This window comes from Anas platyrhynchos, chromosome 1, assembly GCF_047663525.1.
Source record: "Anas platyrhynchos isolate ZD024472 breed Pekin duck chromosome 1, IASCAAS_PekinDuck_T2T, whole genome shotgun sequence".
In the NCBI taxonomy this organism is placed as follows: Eukaryota; Metazoa; Chordata; class Aves; order Anseriformes; family Anatidae; genus Anas; species Anas platyrhynchos.
Genome location: NC_092587.1, coordinates 97,185,174 through 97,212,018, shown reverse-complemented (window position 1 = coordinate 97,212,018; position 26,845 = coordinate 97,185,174). Strand labels below are relative to the sequence as shown.

General features: G+C 54.4%; 1 protein-coding gene across 3 annotated transcripts in view; it reads right to left on the bottom strand.

Moving 5' to 3' along the window:
- IGSF3 (immunoglobulin superfamily member 3) overlaps positions 1 to 26,845 on the bottom strand; it is an 81,107-nt gene that overhangs the window by 3,443 nt on the left and 50,819 nt on the right. For 2 of the 3 annotated variants that reach the window (XM_027449359.3, XM_027449361.3), the window contains exons 3-9: positions 25,790 to 26,200; positions 24,339 to 24,728; positions 22,263 to 22,664; positions 17,279 to 17,683; positions 4,736 to 5,146; positions 2,767 to 3,174; positions 202 to 627 (exon numbers count right to left, since the gene is read on the bottom strand). In XM_027449359.3, the coding sequence (XP_027305160.2) occupies positions 202 to 627; positions 2,767 to 3,174; positions 4,736 to 5,146; positions 17,279 to 17,683; positions 22,263 to 22,664; positions 24,339 to 24,728; positions 25,790 to 26,200 (2,853 nt within the window). The remainder of the gene's footprint in view (positions 1 to 201; positions 628 to 2,766; positions 3,175 to 4,735; positions 5,147 to 17,278; positions 17,684 to 22,262; positions 22,665 to 24,338; positions 24,729 to 25,789; positions 26,201 to 26,845) is intronic. The other variant, XM_027449360.3, reaches the window with a different exon arrangement.

Sequence of the window (26,845 nt, the reverse complement as noted above, 5' to 3'; positions counted from 1 at the left end):
GGCCCACACACGAGTGACTGTACGGTGAGCATGGGGTCAACCCAGCCCGCAGAGCTGGGCTACGAGCTGGGAACAGCGCCGGTACCACAGATACGCCCCGTTGCAGACCAGGTCCAGGCTCCAAGTCCCCAGGGCAGGGGGCCGGTCATGCCCACACAAACCAAGACACACGGGCAGCTTGGGGTCCTCATCTCTTCTCACCTGCATCCTGCACGTGAACGGCGACCGTGCCCGACTCCTCCTCTGCCAGCCGGTACCACACGCCGTTGGGGTCGGCCAGCCACTCCTCCACGCGGCACGAGTAGTTGCCGCTGTCGGCACCGCCAGCCTGCAGCACCGTCAGGCGGAAGAGCACTGCCGAGAGGCGCTGGAAGCGCAGGCGGCCCTCCCAGCGACCCGTCTCGGGGCTGAAGACGGCGTCGGGGCCCACGCTCAGCACCGCTTCCCTCTCCTCTTCCTCTTCTTCCTCCGCGCGGCCACCCGCCTCTTTGGCCCGCAGGTTGTACCACGTCACCGCAAAGTGGGACTCCGGGCTGGAGCGGGACAGGATGCTGCAGTCCAGCGGGAAGGACTCCTTCTCCTGCACCGTGAGGTTGGCGGTGGCCGTGTCCACCTGCAAGGTGGGGTCTGGGAGAGCAAAACGGGAGGGAGAGGTGAGTGCGGAGCAGACTGCCACCACGGCCGCTACACTGGGTGCGATCCAGGTGAAACCCGAAGGCTTGACCCCACACAGGTACCTGTGTACCTTGGCTTTCTAACCTGCCTGAGAGTGCTCAAAGGACTTGAAAATCAGCGACGTCTGAGGCACAGGAGGACAGATTTTTTTTCCAGCAATTTGGGAAGTTAATTAGGTAACAGACTCCTCCACAGAGATGACCGCAGCCCAGAAGCAGCAAGGACGCTTCCTAAAGTCTCTCTCTTTTCTTCCCTATCACTTGCTGCGAGGCTACAGAGATGTTTTTAGCTAACTGATATACAGTGGCCAGAACCTCAGATGAGTTGATTAAAGGCTGACTTCAAGAGCAATTAACATTTGATTTAGTCATCCTGCCAGGGAACACATACTCAGGGGATCACAATCAGCCCAGATCTAAGCTTTCATTTAAAGATTAAAAAGCCCTTCCTAATGCAGGAGTTCAGCATGAAGGGCAAGCCAGCAGCTTGAAGAGAGGGGTCCTTCCTCCTCCAGCAGCACCAGCTGGGCAAGCCCTGCCCCTCACAGATACTGGGGTCCCTGCAGGGGAGGGCACAGGGTGCTGCTGTCCCCCAAACCTCACCTGGGGCCCTTCCCCAGACAGGAGGTGTCTGGGTTTCACACTACAGCGCCTGTCCTACAATTCTTAAATGGTCCCCTGTGGAAAATCTTCATTAAGGCCAGAGCTGTTAGGGCTGGAGGCAACACGAGCGTTTTCAGTTCTCATCTTCACCACAGGGATTCCTACAGGAATGAGGTAAGCCCTGAGATTTTGGGGACTTCTGAGGTAAAAAGGAGGAAGGAGAGGAAATGGCTTGTCAAAATAAACACGGAGCCTCCCCCACCTCAGCAGGTTAAACAGAAAGAGAACTAAAGTCTGAAGACACTGAGGGTTGTGTATTTTTTTTTTCTTTGTTCATGATTACGGTACTGGAAGATGAGTATGGAGATCCTCACTAATGAGACATGAGTCACAAGCTATGCTATTTTTAAATTCAGTCACTTTGTTAAGTACTGCCTGTCATGAAAGAAAACCAAACACCAACAAAGCACTTGTAACAAAAAAAATTAATATATATATATTGAATTGTTACACTCCCAACTCCCCCTCTTCTTCCCACTCCACATCCTTCCACAATTCAGGTGGAGCCTAGAGGATTTCCCCTCACGTTCAGTCCCCTGTCCTTCAGGGCTGGCAATTTCCATCCCAAATGAGGAGCTGCACAGGGATGCAGCATACAGGGTCTGCCTGGGAGCTCTGGGGGACCTCTGCTGAAGCCATCTCAGCCAGAGAAGCTTCCTGAGCAAGGACTTCATGGACAAGAGCTGGGCTGTCCCCTGAGACAGCTCCCACTTTTTGCAGCACAAATTTTTCTCTGCAAGGAATTACCAATAAAACCTTCCCAGGATCTTATAATCTTGCCAGCTCCATCACAGAGTTACGAGGCTGACACCTTGCTGAAGTGGGCAGGCATAAAGCACCAAAAAATACTTGCAGAGTGTGTTTTTTTTTGAAAGCTGGAAGGTATCCAGCAAGTGAAGACTATAACTTTCGTTTGACCTACAGCCTTCCTTTAAGACAGGCATTTAATCTGGAGTCACTTGGCTCAAAAACTAGAGAATCCATATTTCCCAAGGTAAATTGTCCTTGCAGATGGTCATCTATTGGTAAAACTCACCGAACTGGAGTTTCCTCCCTGCTTTGAACTTCCTGAGGATTTTTCACCCCCCTAGATCTCGGAAAGAGCGAGAGGCATCCCAAGCCCCATGTCCCTGTGTCTGGGCATAGCCAAAACAGTGGAGAATCCCCAGCCCTGGTTCTAATCCAGACGAAGGCTTGGAGCTGGCATGGCCCACATCTTCTTTACCTGTGGAGCAGGGAGCAGCATCGTGTAAAACTGCCTGGACACCAGTGAGGGTCTCAACCCCTCTGCTGCCCTTTTCCCATGCAGAGACCCTGCCTGGAAAGCACAGGGAGCTTCCGCCATCTCATTCTCAGTCCAAATGTGAATAAAATCTGAAGCCTGCTCTACCGAATCTGCTCCGAGACGGTGGCACGAGGTGCTCCTCACCTGGCTGCTTCACGGTGAGGGTGGTGAGCCCGGACAGGTCCTCTGCCCGCTTGTACCAGCGGTCGCTGGGGTCGAGGAGCCACTCCTCCACGCGGCAGTCGTACACCCCGCTGTCCCGCACGGTGGCGTTCTGGATGGAGAGCAGGTAGAGGCCCAGGGACGGGCTCTCCATGTGGATGCGGCCCCGCAGGTCGCCCAGCGCCGCCAGGTCCCCGTAGCGCAGCGTGCTCTGCCGGCTCAGCCGCGCCACGGCCTCCTTCTCCGGGTGCCCCGGCCGCCAGACGTACCACTCCACAGACAGCTGCGACGAGGGGCTGCTCCGGCTGCTCACCTGGCACTCCAGGGTCACCCACTGGTTCTCCAGCACCGTGATGTTCCTGTGGGTCTGGTTCACCTGCAGGCGGTTATCTGTGGGGGAAGGCCGGGAGAAATGCAATGTGACTGAGGGATGCCAAGGGCCGGGTCTCCCCAAGTGCAACTCCCTCATAGATACAGTCCTGGGGTGTGATGGAAGAGAAGAGGAAGGGGAGGAAGGAAAAAAAAAAGTGAGGAAAAGAAAATGGGACCGATGTTTTTGAGGGCCTTCTGAAAATCTCAGGCTAGCAACCGGCAAGGCTGAATTTGGCACAGGGAACTGGGAACCCCACATCTCCTCATAGGACCCGGGGGACCCTGAGTGCACAAACATCTCGTGAAGGGAAGTCACACGTGAAGCTCTTCTCGTTCTCCCCTTGGGGCAGGGCACGAGCCCGGTCACACCCCAGCCAGTAAGCTGTGCTGCAGTGGGAAAAGGGGAAAAAAAACAAGGCAGAGAAGGGACAGCTGGTTATAGGGAACCACTACTGCAAAACGAGAAGTGGCACGAGGGCAAAGGCACACACGGTGTTTTGCTGCGTTGGGAATGCCCCTGGTTTTTGCTCAATAATTTCATTGATACTCAGGGGGTGATTGCAATCAGCTCTTTTAAGCGAAATGACGTGTGGTACACTCCTAATTCCTTCACAACCTCTTTCAAGGGGCACAGCGTGGACTTCCCTGGTATGGCCACAGGAGTAAGGGACAGGCACCGTACTTCCCAGTGAGAGGTGGGTGATGTGAAGGAGGGGGCAAATCGCAGCTCCCCCCTCCCTGACTGCCCCACAGCCAATTCGGGGATCTGCAGGCGGAAACAAGCAGCGGGGACTGGCCGTGAGCAGTATGCTCTGGCCTGCTGCACTCCCTGCACAACCAAGTGAATTTAATCTCCAAAATTAGGCACCGGGAGCAAGCTGGGGCTTCCTTGTGGAGTACTGATGTTCCGCATCAGCAGCATGCATGGGGTGCAGGCTGCTCTCAGGGACAGTCCTTGCCTCTCTGCCCGGAATGAGGGCTGTGGCCCCAGCTTCTGGTGGCCACCTTCAGCCCATCTTTGCCAGAGATGTCCTCTGCCACGGAAAGCACCAGCAGAGCAGATTTCTCCTTTCCTGGCAGCCAGCTCCCCACCTCATTAAACTGATTACTCACATCTCATGTGCACAGCGCAAAGGGAAAAGAGACAAGGCTCCCCACGCCTGCCAGGATACAGATGCAGAGTAAAATTAAACCATGTGCAAAACATAAAAATGCTCTCCCAGGCAGGCACACACCAGTTCTCCCTCATTAGGTTGCTAGCTGACACACTTTCTACGTGACACCTTTGAGGATAAAGAAACCTGGCTCATTACAGAGGCCCTCCAGATGGAGGGGCACAGGCAGGGACCCTAAGATGGACACCAACCCGGTGTAGATGGAGGAGGGTGACACTGAAGGAGGGGAAATAATGTCTCCCTGAAGGGATGTGCAGGCATGAGGATGCAAGGAGGGGGCGAGAAGGCTGTAGCAGAAAGAAGAGCACAAGCTCCCTGCTGCCCCAGCAGAGCTCAGCAGGAGATGTGCCCAAGAGCCAGTGCCAAAATGCCCCGCAGGACCCCAGCAGCGCGGCGCGCTCTACCTGGCTGCTTGACGGTGACCTCGGTCCGCCCTGACACCTCCTCTGCCAGCTTGTACCAGGCGTGGTTGGGGCTGAGCAGCCACTCCTCCACGTGGCAGTAGTAGCTGCCGCTGTCGCGGACCTCGGCCCGCTGGACCGTCAGGCTGAAGAGCCCGCCCGACGCCGAGCGCTCGAACTGCAGCCGGCCCCGCAGGCCCTCCTCCTCCGCGTAGGTGCCGTACTCGAAGGCCGAGCTGTGGGTGGTCTTCAGGATGAGCTTGCCGTCCGCGTCGGAGGGCTTGTGGACGTACCACAGCACGGCGAAGTGCGAGTCGGGGCTGGTCTGCGATTTGACAGAGCAGTTGAGCGGGATGGGGCGGTTCTCCACCAGGGTGATGCTCCGCTTCGACTTGCTCACCTGCAGCTTGGTCACTGCCGGGGAGGAACGGGGACAGGTGAGAAGAGGTGGGTCATGGACGTGGAAAAGAGACTCACCTGTTTGGGGGAGGACCAGAGAGCTCTCCCCCAGCTGCACACATGGCTGCTCTTGCCTTACAAGGAACCTTCAGGAAAAAAACATTTAGCTGTTCTCCTACCAAGCCTTCTCTCCTTTTCACCTCCCCTCTATTCCTGAATTTTCCCACCAGGTCCCTCAGCGAGGCACCTGCTTTTCCACAGTCTCTTTTTTAAAAGCCTCCCTTCCTTAATTTCACTGTGGTTGAGAGCACCAAACCTAGTGTGAAGGCTACACCCAAACCCAGTTTCCCCGTCTCTTCAGCTGCAACCGTCCTTCAGACACGAGGGCTTTTTTTCTTAGTGAAATCACACAGCTTGCAGCATATACCAACAGGTTTTTGACCAGTTCCACAGAAAACCATTTCCAGAAAGAGTGAATTAAACAAGCCCCTACTGCTGTCACACCCCGGTGTGACACACAACCCACAGACACGCACTAGTCAGGGGAGCAGCCACAGGCACGACTGGGAGAGAAGCATCCCACTGGGGAGGAGCAGCAGGGAACACGCTGCGCTCCAGCAGCCAGGAGCTCTGGCTCCAGGGCCACCGAGGACTGCATCACCTGGGAGAAATCACGGCCACGCCACCGCTCTCGGCTTCCCAAGCGTGACTGCAGCTCCCGCATGGGCAGCTGAGCGGTCACGCAGCGTTGAGGACGGCGTTAGCTCTTGTTGTAGAGTGAGATGCTGGTCTCCAATTGCCCCCTCCCTGCAGGAGCAGGAGGCAGAGCCTTCCCCTGCGTGTTCAGGCTGTGCCTGATGCGGCGAGCCCTGACCCACGGCACTTGCAGAGGAGGATGTGAAGCGCCCTCGTGTGACACTTGCACTGGGGGAAGCCTGGCAGCTGAAGACCAGATGAGAGGAGCAGCCCTTTGAGCAGCCCTGCCACCACCTTGGCCTCTCCTATAGCGACCAGCAGCTCCTGCTGAACGTGAGGCTGGGGGAAGTGCAGACCTGGAAGGGATGAGGCGGAGGTGTGAGTGTGAAGGATGCTGTGTTACCCAGGACACCTGGGCACAGGCAGGAAATCAGGCTTCCCCGAATGGAGGTGATGCATGAGGGGGTCCTGCACGCTGCTCCTACCCCTTTCCTGCTGCACCCTGTGGCACCAACACTCAGCCACAGCTTATAAAGGGCATCCTGACACTTTGTGATGGTCTTCAACAGCCGAGAGGCAGAAGGTGTGCACTGGTGCTGCTCCACCTCTCCTGTCCCGACCTCTCCAAGCTCCCCCGGTGCCTCACACGGCTGCTTCCCCCTGAAAGGGAGCTGCCTGGCAAAGGTCTTCTGTGTACAATTAGCAAATCTCTCAAGGAACCCTACCGAGCGCCCTGGGCACCAGGGACACGGCAGCAGCGCGGTGCTACAGGTGTGGAAGACTGAGCCCTGCCAGGGGAGCCGTGCGGATCCGCACCCTGGAAGCCCGGCCCGCGCATCCTCTGCTCGCCCGCGAGGAAGCGGCGCTGCCTCCTCTCCCCACCACGGCGAGGGCTCCTCGCTTTGTGTCGCGCCTTCCTGCCGCTGTCCCTTGGGCGCCAGGGTCTCGGATGCCTGCTGGCACGAGCGATGAGCGAGGGAGCTAATGGGTACGGGCAAGCAACATCAAATGGAAGGGAGAAAGTCCCCCGACAGTGACACTTTCTGCTCCAGCACAGCATCTGAGACAGGCGTCCTGGCAATGCATTACAAGTTCCCCTGGAGCCCACGTTGCCCCTGGCTTTAATCAGTATGCTAATGAAGCCCGGATGGCTGCATTACGGGTACGCAGACAGCGGAGGGAGGGAAGGAGGGAAAAGGCCCCTTGTTCTTCCTCTCTGGGGGACTTCAACTCAATGGGGAGATTTAGCATCACGCTGTCGTATTTCTGCTGCACCCCCGCCCCCCAGGCACACTCCAACCCCTTTGTTTCACCCCAGGACAGCAGCCTCAGCTGCTGCACACACGCTCATCCCACCTCCCTGGCTCGCTGTCGGCTAAGAAAGGTTATTTCGAGCATTAATCAATCTTCCGAGTCCCCGAGAGATGAGCCAATAAAGGGGAAGGTGCTTCTCAGCAGTTTCCTTTCTCCCCCCAGCCCCCTTTCCAAACAGTTTATTTTTAATTGGTACTGGATTATTTTCTGCAACCGTTCCTAAGGAAACCTCTGTTCCTATAGCAACTGTGTATGTTAAGTCGGCAGCCCTATATCTATTAAAATGCAGCCTGTACACACGCGGCGGGGTCGCTCCGCATCCACGCGCGCTGTCGGGGCGTGCAAGGAGGGAGCTGCCGGCGCCGCGCTCTGCCCACCTGGCAGCACCACCAGCAGAGGCAAGCGAGGAGCTTTCACGTGGGGGTGAGGGCGGTGGGGAAGAATTCTTCCCAACTCTGCCAACAACGAGATCCTAAATTCCACGTTCGCAGGCCCTCCCCAGCCTTTTCCTACCTGCGAACACCAAGCGTTTGCCCACCCAGGTGCCACATCCTACACAGCGAACGTGCACCTCGCGATGCCAGCCTGCCTCTTCCCTATTCCCTTCCGCAGATCCCTCAGGAACATCTCGCCACGCTGCGTGTGACTTGCCAGGTCATGTCCAAAGCCGCCAGCACGACGTGGAAATTCCCGCAGTTGCTGGTGCATGAGCGGGACTGCAAGAAGACTGACATCCCAGGCAGCCAGCCAGCCAAAACTTGCCCTCCTGACACAGGGAAACTCCCTTTCCTGGCTCCGGGACGTGTCTGGGCCTCCACAGGGAGCTGATGCAGCCTGCCCCAGGGCTGTGCTGCGCCAGGGCAGGGCTGCTCCAGCGCTGCCGAGCAGCAGGGGCAGTGGGTGCAGCCACGGGAGCAGGCAGGGCTACACGGCGCCTTCTGCTGTGCTGGCAGGAGGCTGATGTTCTCTTAACAGCTTCCCAAACATCTGCTCGAGGAGGAAAACAGGTGCATGTGTCGAGGTGAAGCTACCGTGCCTATCGTCTGCAAGCCATAATCCTTTGCCACGATGTCTGCCGGCTCCCCGGAGGGTGCCAGTAAAGAGGATATCATACCTTGATGTGCTGTAATTGGCACTACATATGCTGTTACGGCTCGCAATTTACACTGGCAACAGGTCATGGTTAAAACCCTTGTATTTCTCTTAAACCAGCCCCATCTCCTCGCCCAGCCATGCGACCTGGCTGAAGAACGCAGGTGTATTGAGTTCTGCAACTGTGCTGGTGCTGAAGACATCAGCTCTCCCATGGCACAGAGACATAAATGCTCTCCTGCACCGGTACAGGTATCCCACTGCGTCTGCTGGAGGAGCAACGGGAGGCTAAATGGGCGATGCCTCACACTGGAGCCTGGCCAGGACACGGGGACATTAATTCCTTGCCTGGCTGGAGAAGCTGGCGAAGGCGCGAGGTGTCCGCAGCACGTCCGTAGGCTCGCTAGACAGCTCACTTCATGCAGCATCCTCCAGCATCAGTCTCCCTGCATCAACTCCCAGGCTGAGGAAAACGTCCCTATTAATTTGCAGGGACAGGCACCCCCTTGGGATACCTGGTCCCAAAAGCTTGCACCTGTGGGCTGGGGGCCAGATCTGGCCCACCTGGGAACCACAGCAGGCCACAATATGGCCAGGTACTCTGCAGGCTGGTATGTATGGAAGGGGATTTCTACACACCACGAAGCAGGCAGGCAGCCTCCTCAAGCCAGGTATTTGATAAGTGCGGATACACAAATGTTAGGGGGGAAGGGACACGAGTCAGCAGAGGAGGGCAGAAGCAGCGGCACGATGCGCAGCTCTCCTGCTGACTCCCCGCAGCGGTAAAGCCGCCTGGCTCCCTCGTCTCTGCTCCCTAATCATCAGGCCGGGGTTACAACACTCACCTTTATTAAAGCACTTCGCAATCTGGGACTTAAGATGCTCCGATAAAAAAGGTGCTCGCAGACTTTTTGCATCATCTTCTCTTGTAGGTGTCGAGAAAATGTAAGAGCAGCCCTTCGATAAGGGTTCGCTTCCCACATGGGAACCTCTGTACTCAGTCGTAGCTGAAGACAGCCTCCCTAATAAAAAACCCCCACAAAACCCAACGTGCCCCCCTGTTGTGTAGGAAGAGGGGGCTGCCAGCTAGGGGATGATCGAGCTCTGCACGCCCCTGGGAAGCTGCCATGAGGCAGAAGGGGTGGGCACAAAGACAGCCAGAAGCAGACCACAGAGCCCCCGGGGAGCCCCGTCACGAGTACAGGGAGGCGGCGAGGGCTGCTGTGTCCCACTTTGGAGACCGTCACCCCCATGGGGAGCACTCCTCCAGAAGACGTGCTCTCCTGGAGAGACCTGGTGAAGTGTTACACAGCTTTCCCAGGGACTGCCCTACTTGTAAAAGCCTCCGCTGGGATCTCGCCGTCTCGAGGTGAGGGAGGTGGGGACAGGAGAAACGGGGACACCGCAGCGCGAGCCCACGCACGGTTTGACACCAGGGATGGTGCCTAACAGGTCCGTCGGGAGAGACCCATTTCCTCGACCCGAGATGATGCTTATGCACAGGACCTGCGTCTCTGCCCGGCACCCTTGGCTTCAGACATCCCTCAACCGTGAGGGGCTTTTGGCACAGCCTCAGCTGACGCCCCAACCCTGCAGTCACAACGGCCGCGCACCCTCAGGCACCTCGCCATTTCCCCGAAAGCACCCAGTGACCTAATTCCTGTTTGCCTCGGCTCCGAGAGACCTGTATGCAGGTCACCGCTCTGCCGCAGGCTGAGACATGTGCGAACGCTCGGCACCTCTGCTGCCTCCTCCCTAAAAACATGGATCGAGAGCCTCCTCCGCCTCCGCAAGTGTTGCAAGGACACGCGCTGCGGCGACGGGAGCGGAGCAAGCACAAGCCGGCCTCCTGACTCAGCGCGATGAGGGACAGGGGCCTCGGATTTCCTAGGAAAAGGAGCATACAAAAGTGAGAGATGTGGGAACTGGAAGGAGTGACCCTTCCCTCTGGTCCCTCTCTTCTCCGCAAGGCGTTCACAGGAGGGAGGACGATGAGAGGCTCCGAGGAGGGGCTTGCTCAACGGGCTTCAGCGTCGCGCAGAAATCACCGCAAAGCAAAGACAAAAGACTTGGAGCGCCAGCACGGCCTCCCCAGGGAGCCTGGGAACATGGCAGCACAGCTCCCGACTCCTGTTATTCTCTCTTAATAGAACACAATCCCTACTGAAACTGGATTAGCGAGGCTGCAAATTGCGTTAGCCAACATGGGCCGCTGCTGGTGCAACAGGAGCAGGAGAATGGGAAATAGCATTAGACTTTGCCTGCCATTATTACTGCCATTATTAACTTGTCACTTTACTGTAGTGTTCCTATAACAATGAATTATTGCCTGCAAACAGGCTGACGTGATCGAATTACTGGGAGAGCAGCTCTATGGAAAGGAGAGACAACGTTAACCCTTTCTGGAGGCACGTTCGGGTGCTGCCCCCTCCCCGGCAGGCAGATAAAAAAGCCAAGGCTTGGACTTCGAACACCACGCTGCCATTTTCCCCTTGTGCTCCGCTAGTTTCAGAGCAATGCCCGAAGTTTCCGCAGCCCCCAGGTGGCCCAGGTTCTCATTTCAGGTGGGCTGCACAGACAAAGCAAAGCAGAAATGTGAGTGTCTGCAACAGAGAGGGAGAACTGCAGCTGGAGCTCACCTACCTTCGCATCTGGAGGTGGCTGTGGACTCGGGGACAACTTACCTTCAAGAAACAGAAACAAACACAAAGACAGCCCAAACGAAAACGCCCTGCAACCCTAAAAACAGAAACCTTCCTGTCAAACCCTGAAATAAATGTAAAAGTTCTGCAGGAGAGGCAGGGGGAGGGAGTAAAAGACTCCCAGCACGAGTTGTGCCTGCTGTCAGAGAACAATATACGGCTCACTGATCACTTGTAAATTAAAATATGGAGATAGGATCACTGGAAGATAAATTCAGTACCAAGCTACAGCCGCCGAGGATAAGGAAAGAGGAAAATAACACATGGAGATATTGAATGAACCCTTCATCAGAAAGATTTCAAACAAAAGAGTGCTACGTCAATTAGGAAAAAAAGTAATTAAATGCACCCAAAGAGCGAGTTACAACACATATGGCAGCCCCACACACAAATTCCCCTGTCGCTCTGGAGCCTGGCTATTAAAGGCCAAACTTCCTCACAGGGTGTCAGAAAGATGGCTGGGAGGTTTGCAGAGGTGCATGCTAGTGCAGGGCTGCTTCCCATAACCGTGATTACTGTCTGTCTTCCTGGTGCTCACCCTATTTACCTGTGTGGTTTCAGAGGCCACTGCTGACATTAGCTCCGCAAGGTAAAATACGGATCAAGAAGAAGCTAAAGAGTGTGGGGAGAAGGCATTCAAAACAGCATCGAAGAAGCTGTGTGTGCACAGACTGCGAACAGGCTGACATTCTGCTTCTGTGCATGCATACCGCAGGCGGGAGCAGAAAACCACTCTCAAGGTATCAAAGAGAGAAACCGGGACTGCTTTGAAATGGAAGTGAAAAACTTGCACCTCAAAAGGTAACGATGAAGAGCACGAATTTGGCCAGAGCAGCGCACCCTGCATACAGCGGAGACGCAGGAATCCCCGCAGTAAGACCAGTGGGCACCCAGGGGAGAGGAGGCTGCTCCGTGTTGCAGTCGCGGCTGCTGCTGAGCAGCCTCCTGTCCCCGCTGAGCGCTTCTTGAACTCCTTCATCACTCAAGCAAGAGCGCAGCTATCTGCCAGATGGAGCAGAAGGCTGTAAAGCAGGGAAGCGGTGCTGTTCTGCAGAGCAAAGCCACCCCGAGATCACGCAAGCAGCAAACTTGAGATGAGTTTCCAGACTTCACTTGTGTAAGGAAATTTCCAGCCCATTACCCTTCCTTGTTTAACTGTATTGTTAGTTGCTCCCAGAGGCTAAAAGTGTTGGGTTTTGAAGAATGCACCTCGCAGCCCTTGCAAAAAGGCTCATTTGAGCCTCCACTGAAGTGTCCGGGAGAGGTCAGGGCCTCACTGGCCATCAGAGGTAGGAAGGGCATCTTCAGCATCCAAGCAGAAGAGGCTTCCTCACACACAGACAACATTATTAAGAAATGAGAAGGGAGAAAGGCAGCAACAGCAATATCTGATTTTCATTTGTTAGGGAACGCCTCCCCTTAAACTCCTCCACAAGCAATTGTGTTGGCAATTGTTTGAAAATCAGTCCTCTCCCAGCGCTGAGTGTGCCATATGGCAGCCTGAGTTCCCAATTCTCCCCTGCCTCTTCCTCTCCTCATCCTCCCAGCATCCCAGTATCCACAGTCACAGCCACCACTGGCTTGGCTGCTCACCACATCTTCCGAGGGAAGGAGGCGCAGGACACCGAGCAGTCCCTCTACAACTGCTGGTGACAGCTCGGACCACGAGGTACGGGTCCCCCTCCTCTTCTCTACCATCCTTAGGTTTTCCAGGCTGCTGTCAGTGGCCAGGGCATTTTCTTGTGGAGACCAGGAGAGAGACAGCTCTGCACCCACCCAAGCACAGGATTTCTGGGGCAGCCAAGCTCTGGTTCACCCTGATCTCAAACAAAGTTCAGGCACAAGTGTCCCCCTTCTCCGAGGCCAGCCAAGGAGCCTGCACCCTCCCCCTCCACGACAGTTTCAACTTGACAGCTCCTAATAAACCAAACTTTACGGAGCAGCCCCTGGAGAGCCCCTGGAAGCTAATTAATGCTCTAATGAAGAGCCTGACGGTCTTGTTTGCTTGACGGTTCCCAGGTCAATCAATCTGCTGTAGCCCGGCTTGTGAAAAAGCAGCGAGGAGCCCGGCACCCCTGGCGTCTGCTTGGTTATCATCCCCCTCCGCCCCTCCCCGTCCCTCCTCCCACGTTCATTACTGTCAGAAACCCGGGAGCAGGAGGGCAGATTTATGGAGGTGATTGCAGCCTCTCCCCGTGTGCCCGCTGCAGGATTAGTCACGACAGGACCGGCGGAGGGCTGACGCCAGGAGGGAGGGCGGGAGAAGATGGGAAGAAGACATCAACTTGCGGGCACAGGGGCGGCCGCGCATTTATCACAGGCTGATGGGCTGCGGGCAGCTTGCAGCTGGGGGGTGGAAAGGGCCGTGTCGGGCTCTCTAACGGGGAAGGGGGATGTGAGCGATCCCAAATGTGATGCCAACCCAGAGCCAGCTCCCCGCGAAGGTGCAGCGCTCGGACCCCTCGAAGCTCTGCCGAAATCACCCCGCAGGGGAGAGACGAGTGCAGGAATGCGCGCGAGGACAATGTCAATGCGATGCAGCAGCACGAATCTGCTCCAGCCTTCTTGCCAAGAGAGACATATTGTGATGTCCCAGCCTGCCCAGACCGCAGCACAGCCCCCCCGCCACGTCCTGTGCCGCCAGAGACTGTCTGCTGCCCTTGTCTGGGTCCCGCAGACTGCGGGGACGCGCGCTGCTCGCAAACAGCCCGCCCCGTCTCAGCTGCTCCATCCCTGGAAACTTGGCAGGGAGAACCAAGATCTACGGAGAAGCCACGAACAAAGTCAGCCCACCAGCTCTCGGGTCCCCCTTGTCTCTTGCACACCTACTGCCTGCCTCTCCGGGGCTCCACAGGACACACGGCTAAATCCAAACACCCTCAGGCTCACCGGGGTATGAAAGAAACCGCCTGCACCAAGGGGGAAGGGGTGGTGAACCCTCAGGGGAAGCCCCAGCCATGGGGGCTGAAGGATGCAGGTGGGCTGCAGGCTTCCCCCCTGCACTTGGGGCTCGCTCCAAGCTCGGCCCGTGCTCCTGTGCGTGGTCTCCTGCCAGCTTTGGCTTCAGGGAAGCAGCTGGCATGAATTCAGCCTACTTTTATTGTTCCTCCCCTCTGCTGCAACATGAGCTCACCGAGAAAGGAACAACAGGCAGCTCGAGAGCTGGAAGGAGAGCGCTGCCTTGGAAGGACACGAAACAGCCACAGGCAATCTAGCCAGTGGCCAGCCCGGTCCCTAATGCTGCCCGACAGATCTCCGGAGCTGGCTGCCTACTCCAGCGGGAAGAAGCTCAAACCCAGCACTCACCCTCGAGCAGCACAGGTCTCTGCCCCTCCGAAGCACACAGGAGCTGCCTGGGGCATCGTGCCTGTGCACAGAGCCCTCTGCTCTGCAACCTGGTGTGCTCCAGGCTGCGTGACACCCACGAGCAGGCCGTGGAAGGGAGAAACACCGGAGTGCCAGGTAGTGCTGCTGCTGCTGGGTTGTCACGCACCGCCAAGGGATGAACACCATGCCCTCCCGACGCCTCGTTTCTCTGCAAGCTCTTGCATGTACAGACCGCATCCTTTATAGGGCTTTTCCTCATGCTGCCAGTCCGTGTAATGCCCCAGGGACTAGGAACATCGCGTTCAAAGGTCAGATCTAGCTCCAGATGTCACGCAGGACACTCCTGCCATCCTACCTCCAGACCTTCAGTTCTCAGCTGGGTTCCTGCTGCAGTTACCTGCCCTGTTCGTTTCCTCCTCCTGAGATACGTTTCCCAACCCCTGCTAGTTTCTTCCTGGGAATAAGAAAGGGCTGAAGCGTTTGAAGCTGCTGGCACTTCCTCAGCGTTACCTGTTGGCCAACTGAAAAGCAGCACATGAAACGATGCAGCCATGCTAACACACGCAATTCAGCTACCACTCAGCCTGCATGGCAACTGCAAACCCTTCCCACCACACGAGTGCCAAGAAGAGACAGCCGAAGTGTTGAAACAGCAAACTGACACACCACGGGAAGCTCCGGCACCTAGTCCCTCGAGGATGCGGGATTTCACACAGCGAAGAGATTAATGGAGCAATCAGGCAGCCACTGTTTTACCTTTCTCACCTTAACAGGCTTTAAAGGCTGACATATATCGATTGCCACTTCTGCACCTGGAATCTGTCAAACAGAAAGGTCACTCTGACAAATAGGGAGCAGGGGTCTTCAGGGAAAACTAGAATCCCAACATTAACTTACAGTCTGGGAACACAAGCTAGCTCAGTTTGCCAAAAGACTTCCAGACTTGCCTTCTTCATTGCACATCCCTTAGTGGATCTGTAGGGGAGACAGCTCACCCCAAACCCACTGGTGTATGGGGCAAGGCAGGGAGCTGGGGCGAGTGACAAAGGAAAGCAGCCCCTAGGACTACGGCATCCAGTAGCAGCCTCAAGTTATGTCAGGTTAAGGTGACTTATGGAGCCGCAGACCTGGACTGTGACAGCGCTCTCAGGTGCTCAATTATTCTGAGGTCCCAAACGACCCCTTTTGAAGAAGCCCTGGGTAGTAATCTGAAAACCAGCATCTGCTTCGTCAGCACAGGTCTGACCGTGGGGACGTTAGGACATCCATTTGGAGGTGACTGAGGAAGGTGTTTCCCACATCATCCTGGGCCCTGTTTGGAGATGATCCAGTCAAGGACCCGGTGATGACACAACCCTCTGCAGCTTGCAAAACCAGCGAGAACCACAGCAGACGCTGGCACGACTGCCAGCACCACATTCATGGAGAACTCAAACCACCGGCTCTTAGAGGCTGCCTGGGGCATGGAAACGAAATGCGGAGTGCAATAGCAGTGCTGCGGACGCTCTGAGGAGGAGGGTCAGAAAGGAGCCCCCCTCTTCTTGTCCGTCCCCTTGCGGGCCATAAAACCACAAACATTACGCAAGGCTCATTGGACTGACAGCTAAGATTTGTGTAGCAGTAGCTTGCTGAGCAGCAGGGAGATAGGGAGAGGTAAAAACCATGGAGACCTAGATCACTTGTTCTGTTAAGGCATCCCTCGATGCTTACTGCTCCAGTAAAGAAGAACCGGCTGCCAGAACATGGCTTAAATGTCCTCCTGGCCACACTGAACTGTGGCACAGAGGCTCTCTTCTGGAAGATATTACCAAGGATTTCTCTTTCTCTCTGCGTCACACACAAATGCACGCACAGAAATATGCCATGAAGAAGCATATTACTCCAGGGACCATCTCCAGTCACCGCTGTTTCCTAGGGAAATAAGCTAAAATGATGAACATCACCAACGTGACCTTGCAAGCAGTAAAACATGTATTACAAGGCAGGGTAATCAAGACAAATGGAGAAGATTAACCTGGAGATGATGGCAAGGAAGGAGGAAGGGAGGGAAGAAAGAGGGCAGAAAGCTCATGAGGGAGCTCACAGCATCCCCTGACTTTTCCAGAGGGTTGGGGAAGGTGGAAGAGAGTGTGGAAAGGGCCACTGAGGGGAAAAATACAATCCCTAAGCAAGAAGGCAGGCCCTAGGGAGGCATCCCTCTGCACAGGAACATGAGGGCAGGACTGACAGTGCTGCAAGGAGCTGAGCCAAGAGCCCTGAAGGTGCTAAAAGCCCCACTTCAAACACGAACTCTAGCCCTAAGGCTGAGATAGCAATAAACCATTCAGCTCAGTGGTGGCCAACAGCTGCCCTGACCACACATCTTAGCAGCCTTCATGAGGAATAGGAGGCACCAGCAGAGTCCTCATCAACAAAACCTACAGAAGGTGCCCAAATCTCTCCACTGGCTGTACAGGGAGCATAAGCACTTTGTAGGTTTTCTGACTCTCCCTGCCAAAGCAGGTCTCTGTTACCTAGATGTTGCTTGCTGTGAATGGGCACCCATGAACTTGGGGACTTCCAGCTGGAAAGGGCTTGGTTTCTAGTGGGGATGAAAGTCAGGCTCTTTAATCACTAGCTGCTTTTGAAGATGTCTCCAACCGAGCAAGAGATGCAGCCAGTCACTAGATAAGAGCTGTAGCACAACACCTGTGGTGGGTGTGCATGTAGGGGCTTTGGTGGGAGAGCCACTCTTCCCTTTGATCCGGCCCCTCTCCTCTCTTAGAGGAGGCAGCATCCTGAAAGCCATTTCCATTTCACAGGAACAGCCCAGAAACTGGACTGAGCCTCAGTCACCTCACCTCCCAGAAGAAAACCCTGCGAACAGTTTCAAGTCCCACCAAGACTTTCACAAGTGTGAGATGTCAGTTGCAGCCACAAGATCAGTCCTTCCTCTGGAGAGACCACCGCAGCACTGACATGCAGCCCATCCCCACGACACACCTCCCAGATCCTCTTGCGTGCTCTCCACACTTACCCGGCCGCAGGACCCTGATCTCCAGCAGGTTGGACGTCCTGTCTGCCAGCCGCGTCCAGCTGCTGTTGTAGTTCTTCCTCCAGAGCTCGGCCACGCACTGGTACTTGCCGGCCTCCGTGTCACTCGCCCGGCTGATGCTCAGGCGCACGTTGTTGCTGGACTCGGCCTTCTCGATGGCAGTGCGGGTCCGGAAGCCCATGTACCTGTCACCCCACTGGACCCCGCCGTCACGCGTGAAGGTGACCAGGTCGTGAAACTCGGTGCTGCCCGCCGGCTGGAAACGCCACGTCACTGACACGGGGACCCAGGATGGGTAGTGCGGCTTGATGATGCACTGGAGGTCGAAGGACTCATTGTAGGTCACCCCAGGGGTGCGGGAAATAGCTGTGACAGCAAAACCAGCCTCTGCAAAAAAGAGAGAGAAGGGCTTTAAAGAGCATGGCTTGACTTTGCAGGAACAAGCACGACCACTCGTAGACTCCATGATTCACAACCACCTCCTGGCCAAGCGATCCTCCCTCCCTGTTCCCCCATCCAGGTCTGTAGCTGGTCACTGCAGGTGAGGGAATGATGGGGAAAATGAGAAAAAAAAGTTTTCTTCTGTGCTTTGGAGAGTTGGCAGAAGTTATGTAATCCAAGAATAGAGGCAATTTATAACAGAGAGAAGGTGGTTGCTTCTATTCTTCACACAGCATCTCTTTTGTTCTCTTACAGATCCTAGCTATATACAATTACCCTCACATCTGCACAACTCCACAAGCTAGTCAACACATCTTTACTTTTCTAACCCCAATACTTTGTAGGTTTAGGGGAGTTTAAAACCAGCAATCTATTAACAATTTAAAGATAACAATGATAACGTATTCCCAGTTGACTGGCTTACATTTTGGGTCAAGGAATTTCCATTGCTCATTTGTTCTGAGCTAGAGAGAGAAAATATATATTTTTTACTGTTATGATTACTTCAGTGAAGCCTAGATATAGCAGGGACCTTGTTTTCCACCATCAACATCTCCAAGAAGCGTTTACTTTCTGGAGGTCTCTGCTGGGCGTCCAGGTGGACTTGGTGCTCTCCTTCCTCCCACTGCTGTGCCGATGACCCAGGCTTTCAACAAAGCTTTTGCTGAAGCCCCATGGGTAGAGACCCCACCAGAAACAGGAATGTCTTCTGGATCAGCATAGAGCTTCAGCCTGCCACAAGCTTGAAATTACAGTTTGGGGGATGAGCTGAGAGCTCACTGCAACCCACAGAGCTGCTGCTGAGGGCCAGACCAGCCACAGTGTGGATATCAGCGTATCTGCACACCTCCAGTAAGTACCTCTGCAGCCCCAGTTACTCATGGCATTGCTCATGGATGTGTAATTACTGAGAAGAGAGGCCAATCTTTGGGATTAAAGCCCCTTGCAACACAGTGATTACACCAGAGAGAAGAGAGCGGCTGAGAAGGCAGAACTGCCACATCTCATCCCCACATAAGCCATTACCTTCAGACACTGCAGCAGCTCTGGCCTTAGAAAACCACCTTAATTTTACCAAGATCAGCTGACTCTGTAATCTCCAGCTGGGCTAGGCAAGGAAACTTAATGAAGTTCTCTCCTCCTGTCTGCCATGTAAAAATCAAATCTGTTTCTCAGTTCCTCAGCAAACATGCTCATGACATTAAGGTTAATGTACAAAATCCCCTCTTCTTAGAACCACTGAATATCCCAAGTTGGAAGGGCGCCACAAGGATCACTGAGTCCCACTCCTGGCTCCACACAGGACCACCCAAAAATCAAACCCTATGTCTGAGAGCGTTGTCCAAACCCTTCTTGAACTCCAGTAGGCTCAGTGCCATGACCACTGCCCTGGGGAGCCTGTCCCAGTGCCCGACCACCTTTGGGTGCAGACCCTTTCCCTAACCCCCAGCCTGACCCTCCCCTGTCCCAGCTCCATGCCGTCCCCTCGGGTCCTGTTGCTGTCCCCAGAGAGCAGAGCTCAGCGCCTGCCCCTCCGCTCCCCTCCTGAGGGAGCTGCAGGCCGCCATGAGGCCTCCCCTCAGCCTGCTCTGCTCTGGGCTGAACAAACCAAGGGACCTCAGCTACTCCTCATATGTCCTGCTCTCAAGACCCTTCTCCATCTTTGTAGCCCTTCTTTGGACACTCGTCTGATAGTTTTATGTCTTTATTACATCGTGGCACCAAAAACTGCATGCTGCACTCAAGGTGAGGCCACACCAGCGCAGAGCAGTGCATGACAATCCCTCCCCTCGACCAGCTAGCGATGTTGTGCCTGATGTATCCCAGGGTATGGGTGGCCCTCCTGGCTACCAGGGCACACTTCTGACTCCTGTTCAACCTGCTGTCAACAAGAACGACCAGATCCCTCTCCACAGGGCTTCTCTCCAGCCTCTTGTCCCCAGGTCTGTATGTATATTCAGGGCTGCCCCCACCCAAGTGCAGGTTCTGGCACATGCTCTTGTTAAACTTCATGCACTTGGTGGTTGCCCAGCCCTCTAATTTGTCAAGATCTCTCTGCAAGGCCTCTCTACCCTCAAGGGAGTCAGCAGCTTCTCCCAGTTTAGCATTGTCCACAAACTTATTTAGTACACCTTCAAGTCCCACATCCAAGTCATTTATGAAAACATTGAAGAGAACTGGCCCTCGAATGAAGCTCTGGGGAACACCACCAGTGACTGGCCACCAGCCTGATGTAACCCCATCTACTATAAACCTTTGAGCCCAACTCATTAGCCAATTGTTCACCCACCACATTATGTATTTGTCTAGCTGTATGCTGGATATTTTGTCCAGAAGGATGCTGTGAGAAACAGCATGGAAAGCTTTGCTGAAATCCAAAAAGAATACATCAGTGGGCTTCCCTCAGTCAGCTAGGTGGGTAATCTTGTCATAAAAGGAAATTAAGTTCCTTAAGCAAGACTTTCCCCTAATGAACCCATGCTGGCTGTGACCAATGACTGCATTGTCTTTCAGGTGTTTTTCAGTAATTCCCAGAATAATCTCCATAATTTTACCAGGGAATTTATACAAAAGGACAGCATCCACACATGTAAGCGGGCACATTTTGGGCAAGACCCCCCCCCCCCCAACAATACAGCAGAACCTCCTCACTCAGCCTGCCCTCCTCTACCCACAGATTTCAGAGTGCCTGCCCTTTCCTTCCCATCTGGCAGGGACTAAAATCCCTGCTGGGCTCTTGAGATCCTCAGAAGTTCAGGGACATCTGGTCTCATCTGACAGCACATCTCTCTTGTGGCTGTTGCTTCACAACCACAGTGTCGATAGATTTATGGGTTTGAACATTATCTGTGCTGGTTCAGCTAAAGAGTTTTTTACCCTGCCAGACTGGCAAACGATTAGACCTTAACTTGAAATGTGAGTGTCACTAAATTTACTGCATTTTTTTTACTAGCACTTTCTGTAGCAATAAACCTCTCTTGCTCTTTCTTAGCACCTTCCATTATAGTTTCTCAAGACACTTCAAAAGCATTACTCTCAACAAAAAATATCAGATTCAGCAGCAAGAAAACAATATTAGGTATTTTCATCGCTAAATGTTACTGAGCTACTACAGCTCTGTTAGTTATAGAAAAAGGACTTTGGAACTTCTTAGGACTTGACAGAATGTGACAGTCAAATTTCTCTGGGACAAGGGACAGAGGTGGAGGGACAACTACCTTCAAATCCCATCTTCTGGAACTGCTGATCAATTTCCAGTATCTTAAATTTTAGCAAGAGTGAAAGTGACGCATTTTAAAATCTCATCGCTTCATCTACTACTGTACTCCCTGCTTCATCCCAACAAACCTCCACGAGTTGCAAAGTAAAGAGAATGGCCAACACATGGACTTACAAGAGGCCAAATGCCACTGACCTCAAGACAAAGACACTGTTGAAACCAGCTGAGAATCTGCCTTGAGTTCTTTACAAACTAACGTCCCTATCTGTTCTTGAAACCGATAGAGCAATGGTTTCTAGCTCTAGACAGAGCAGCCTCTGAAAGAAGGTCAAAAGTGAAGGGGAGGAAAGGGAAAAAAAAAAAGCAAGATTTTAATCAGAATATGATATGACTTTAAAGTCTGGTCTCACACATCTTGCCAAATCTTAAGATTAATACTGTGGATAATCGAAAAAAAAATCTATCTTGACTTTTGAATAGCTCGCACTAATTGTTTATAGCTCTAGCATTCTGCAGATCAGGGACCTTGCAGGAATATCCATCAGTTCTTCGGTCTCCTGCAGAAAACTTTGGGAACCTGTCCAGGGCTTAATATAGCAAGGCCTGAGTGAGACCCAAGTAATTCACAATCTATGCAAAATCTCTAATGCCCTACCTGCCCTCTCCTAAATTGATGTCATTTTGCTGTGTTTGAACCAGACGAGCTATTTGGCAGAGCAGAGTACCAGCCGCAACGATCACAGCCTCTAGTTTGGCTCAGTCCCGGGTCAGCTGCTCAGGGCCTCTCGGCAGAGGCAGTGAGGACCAGTCCTGATCCACAGCTCCCGAGGACTTCTGATGCTGTTGGGGATGCTCATGATTTCTGGTGGCTGGGCCAATAGATGCCCTGTGTTTGGCTCTCCCAGTCTGGTGGGCTGAGACGAGGTTTGCCCAGAGCATGCAAGGAGGCTTTAATGCCCACTGGCCATTGATGGAGCACCACCAAGTCACTTCCCACAGCCCAGGCTGTTGGGACATGGTGCCCCCTTTCAGCGGGCATCATGACGTTGGCAGTCTCTCTCCTCGGCTCCCATCAGCCATCCCCTGCTTTGCTCCTGCCACAGCCACCCCTCAGGTTTTGCCCTCAAATGCAACTGGGCACACAGACGTTTTGCACCAACCTTCACAGGAGCTGCAGGTGGGCTGCTGGTGCCTCCGTTTCACTGGCAAGCACAGAGTGCTGAGAGCAGCCCCAGGTATTTGCAGGTGACCTCCTGGATTGAGCCAGGTGCATGGCCCCACGGCTCCCACACCTTGAGTACTCACCCAGAGGAGTGATGGACACTGGGGTACCAGCGTGCCGCTCCCCAACCATCTGCCACTCCCCATCCAGTGTCCGCGTCCACTCGGCCACCCGGCACTCGTAGTGGCCCTCGTCCGCCCTGATGCTGTTGAAGATCTCCAGGGTGAAGGAGCCGGGCCGGACCTGCTCCATCTGGATGCCCCCGTAGCTGCTGCGCTCGGCATATGAGGGGCCGGGCTGCAGGGTGCCGTCCCGATCCAGACGCACGATTTCGCTGCGCCGGTTCTGCTTGTCCACCAGCTGCCAGGCGACAGAGAGGCGGCTTTGGGGCCCCACGCCTGAGCGCACGTTGCAGCCAAAGCGCAGGCTCTCCCCCTCCAAGACACTGCTGGCGTTGTTGATAATCTCCAAGGAGATGCTGGTCTCTAAGGAGAGAAACGCACACACACAGGGGAGATGATACACACTCGGCACTTGTCAGTCTGCAAGGACGCTGCTGGCCAGAGAGGTGTTTTACCAGGTGCAGGAAACTGCCCACGCATTTGGGTCCAGGCACGTCTTAAGTTCATGCGTGACCACATCCAAAAACAGTCTGTGGGCAGCGAGCTGCTCCTGGTGCCTTGCACACTCAAAGCAGGTGTCGGCCAAAGCTGGGAAAAATCTCTGCCTAGGGCTCAGGAGGCATTGCCGCGTCTTCAGTTCGCAGGTCCAGGCTGGGGTCTCAGCAAAGCTTGAGGGAATTTGTGCTGCTACAACATGCACCACATGCAACCGGCTCTGCCAAAAAAAAGCTTCCAGCTCCCTGGGCTTTTCAATTCGTGTCAATCTGATTATCATCTTGCCACGTCCATTTCTGCAACACCTTTCGGGAGAAGCTTTCGCAAACTCCCATCGCTCTCAACACTAGAGGTAGCTATCAATGTTTGGCAACATCCAAAAAAATTGTTATCCTGAGCTTCCCAGAGATGCTACGGCTCGTTTTTCAGAGATACTGAGTGCTGGTTACTCCTGCTGTCTTCCATCGGAGTTATGGACACTTAGCACCCTTGAAAAATCACGTTTGTTCCTAGAGCTGGTGATTTACGAAACCTCAGGAATGAAATCTGCCTGAAACGTGGCTTTGCCTAAAAGCATTGCATTTTAACAACTGTCCAGTGCAAGATTTCTAACTGATTTTCAATGCCAAACAAATGAGACCAAATATTGGTAGAAGAGAAAAGAATTAGAATTTCTTTTGGAGAAATGAGGAGGAAAAAAAAAGCTTGAGGAAAGGGCTGCATTTCCCTACAAGCCTAAGAGACAGGAGACAAACGCTGCACAAAATCCTCTGTCAGCTTCCCATCTGCTTGGTCAAACCCTGCAGCTAGGGTAACCTGGGCAACACTTGCCTGGTTCTTCATGCTGCGGCTACCTGAGTTTGAGAGAGCAAAACGGAGGAGAAATAAATCAGCTGACCCTCTTCTCTCACCCTGCCTTTCATGTCTTTATCACATTTGTCTGATAAACACAAAAGGCACTCAGGCGGGCCTCTGGCAGGGCTGTTTTCACCAGGGTTGGCAGACACACAGTGACCACAACAGGGCTCCAGGCTGAAGAGCAAACTGGGGCTTGAGGAGCAAGCGAACCTTGGTTTCTCCTCGTGCAAGGCACAACCCCAGCGCCTTGTACGACAGCTGAACAACAGGCACAATCTGCAGGAACCCAGCAGCTCTTAGGATAAAGCAGGGACAAGCCACTCTCCCCATTATGCCTGCTGAATACTTCAGGGCACCCAGCTTCGTGCAGAGGGTAGAGGTGTGAGGAGCAAGCCAGAGGCTGTCACACAAACCTTCACCTCAGGACCACAGCTGCCAGGTTGGAGTGATCACCAAGGTGGGGACACGTTTCCCCACTCACAAACCTGAGCAGCACAATCCCCCTTGCTCTATTGTCCCCTAAAAAAGACTTGCAGTTGGGATTTCAAGCCTCCACAGCACACAAACCCTTATCCTCCCCATTCCCCTTCCGAAGTCTGCTTTGGGCTGGACACACCACAGCCTCACCAGCTAGCTGCCCAGCAGAGCAGCGTCCCGGCATGGAGCGGGCAGGTCTCTACTTACTGAGCGGCAGGACGGTGATGGGGATGTTCTTGGGCCGCTTGCTCTCCTTGTCAATGAAATCCCCCGTCACAGTCTTCTCCCGCTCGGTCACCCGGCAGTTGTACTTGCCACTGTCCTCGAGGCGGAGGCGGTAGATCTTCAGCACAAAAACGTTGTCGCTCTCTTTGGCTACCTTGAGCTGGCCCAGGGCCTCGCGCTGGGCGAACTCGTTGTTGAGCACCGGCACGGCGTTGGGCCCCAGGCTGGCGATGAGGGAGCTGTTGAAGGCCCAGGAGATGGAGAAGTAGCGGTCAGGGACATTCTGGGCCTCCAGGATGCACCGAAACTCCACTGGCTCGCCCACAATGTACGTCCGCTTCTCCGTCTCCAGCCGGACGCTGAACTCCTTATCTGGGGACAGACAGACCAGCTCACGTCAGCACGGCAAAGCCCACCTGGAGAGCAGCACACCTCATGCGAGATGACTGCAACCTGCCATACCCTATGTGGTCACTACCTCTTGGACACGTGCACCTCCAGGTGGAAGGGCGAGCAGCTTGCTTTGGCTGTAAGAGGCAAAAGCTGCAAGGCCTCCCCAGCCAAATTGCCTTGTCCCCAGCCTTTCCTCCTGGGAACAGCTCTGCTGTGACACCGGGATCCAGCAGCACTGTGGGATGTGAGCTGGAGCCCAGTCTTGCTTGCCCCAGATTGCTGGGGCTGAAAGGTAGGGCTTTTAGGGATATCAGAGAGGACAAAAGAGCTCTTCTGGGTTTTTAGATCCTTAGCAGGAACCTGTGCTGCTGGCTGCAAGAAGGATTTTGACTTGCAAATGGGCCTCAGGCAATACAGAAGTGTTTGCTCAAAGTTTTAGTTTAAATTTCTGATGTGTCACTCTTATTTCCTCACTTCCCCACATCCTCATTGCCTGTGCTAGCACCAAGCGCACAAGGTGTATGTAAGCCTTAGCTCCCGCTGCAGCCCAGACACTGGCTATGTCAGACAGCAGGGGCTGCCGCCAAGCCCCCTTGCTGGGGTGCTGTAGAAGATACCACTGCTCCGGGTCTCAGCAGTGCCACGTGAAGGAGACCTCACTGGGGCACCCAAGCAGTAAGAGACCTCAGCAACCCTCCCAGGAACAGCTGCTTTCCATGGGTACACCCCAAGAGGCAACTGGGCTTATCTGTGGAGACCACAAACCCCACTGTGGAGTCAAGAGAGAACCACAGTGTGAAAGAGTCAAGTCCCCGACCAGGCACGGCTTTGCAGGCCTTGCTCCAGCATTAGGTGTGACGGGACCTGGGGCAGCTCTGCAGCTGGCCTTGCAGACTTTTATTTAGATGTTAAAAGCTGTGGTGTGCATCGCCCCCTGCTTGGGCCAGCACCTGAGTCACCTAACTATGCACAGCCCCGTTTTCCACCTCTGCTTCCTCCCACCACCCAGACAAGCAAGGAAAGCGAGAGGAGACACTGACCGGTGGCTTGCACGTTGACGATGGTGCCCTGAGAGCGCTTGCGGGTCATGGCATACCACGACTTGTCCGGGTCCTGGATCCACTCCGCCGCCTCGCAGTAGAACTCGCCTTGATCTGACGGGTGGAGGTTGTAGATGGTGAGCTTCGAGGTGGTCTCGCCCACCTTGTCCAAGCGGACGTCCCCCGTGGCCTGCCGCTGGGCGTAGCTGCCCCCGGCCCGTAGGACGAAATCGCGGCTGAGGGAGATGACCTCCACGGGCGCCTCGCCGCCTCGCTGCCGGTACCAGGCGATGGAGACGTGGCTGTGCTGGGCCGTGCTCTTGGCCACCTCGCACTTCAGCTCCAGGGAGTCGCGCTCCACCTTGTGCAGCGTCTGTGGGACCGCGGTCACTCGCAGCGAGTCAGGGATCACTGCAGCGCAGGGGGACGGAGAAGCACAGCGTTAGGGTTAGGAACCCAGGAGAGGGTGTTATGGTTGCAATTCATCACTAGGATTAGCAAAGGCCTGCCAGCTCACACCTAGCCCCAAATAAAAAGACAACCATCCCCAAATACCTGCAGTCCATGAGCGACAGCAGAAAAGATCACACAGCTGGATTTACAGCGAACAGCCGCTAAAATTAGGATGAAAAAAAAACCCTGCAGCACCGCAGATTTGCTTAATTTTAGCAAGCGTCTCAATTGTAGCAGGAGGTCCCGCTACTAGAAGGCAGGCTTAAAAAGAGCTATTTATGAATTTTGCTGTCTCAAGAAACATCATATGGAGAGGATACGGCAAGCCTCCTTCCCAAGTCTGCAGACAAGGCAGCGCCAGTGAACCTGTTAATGCCCACGGTTTCACCATGCACCAGCGGAATATAATTAACACATCTCAGCTCAGTTTCATTGACAACACTGGAGGATCTGACAAAATTGGTTACGTTGCCAAAAGCTGCATCTGTTTCATTCAGGCGCTGCTACGGAGAGCAATCAGTTGCCCTGAGGACAACCGCTGGCATTATTTATGGCAGGAAATTCAAAGCAGGAGAGAGGGAAGAAAAAAGCCACAGGATGGAG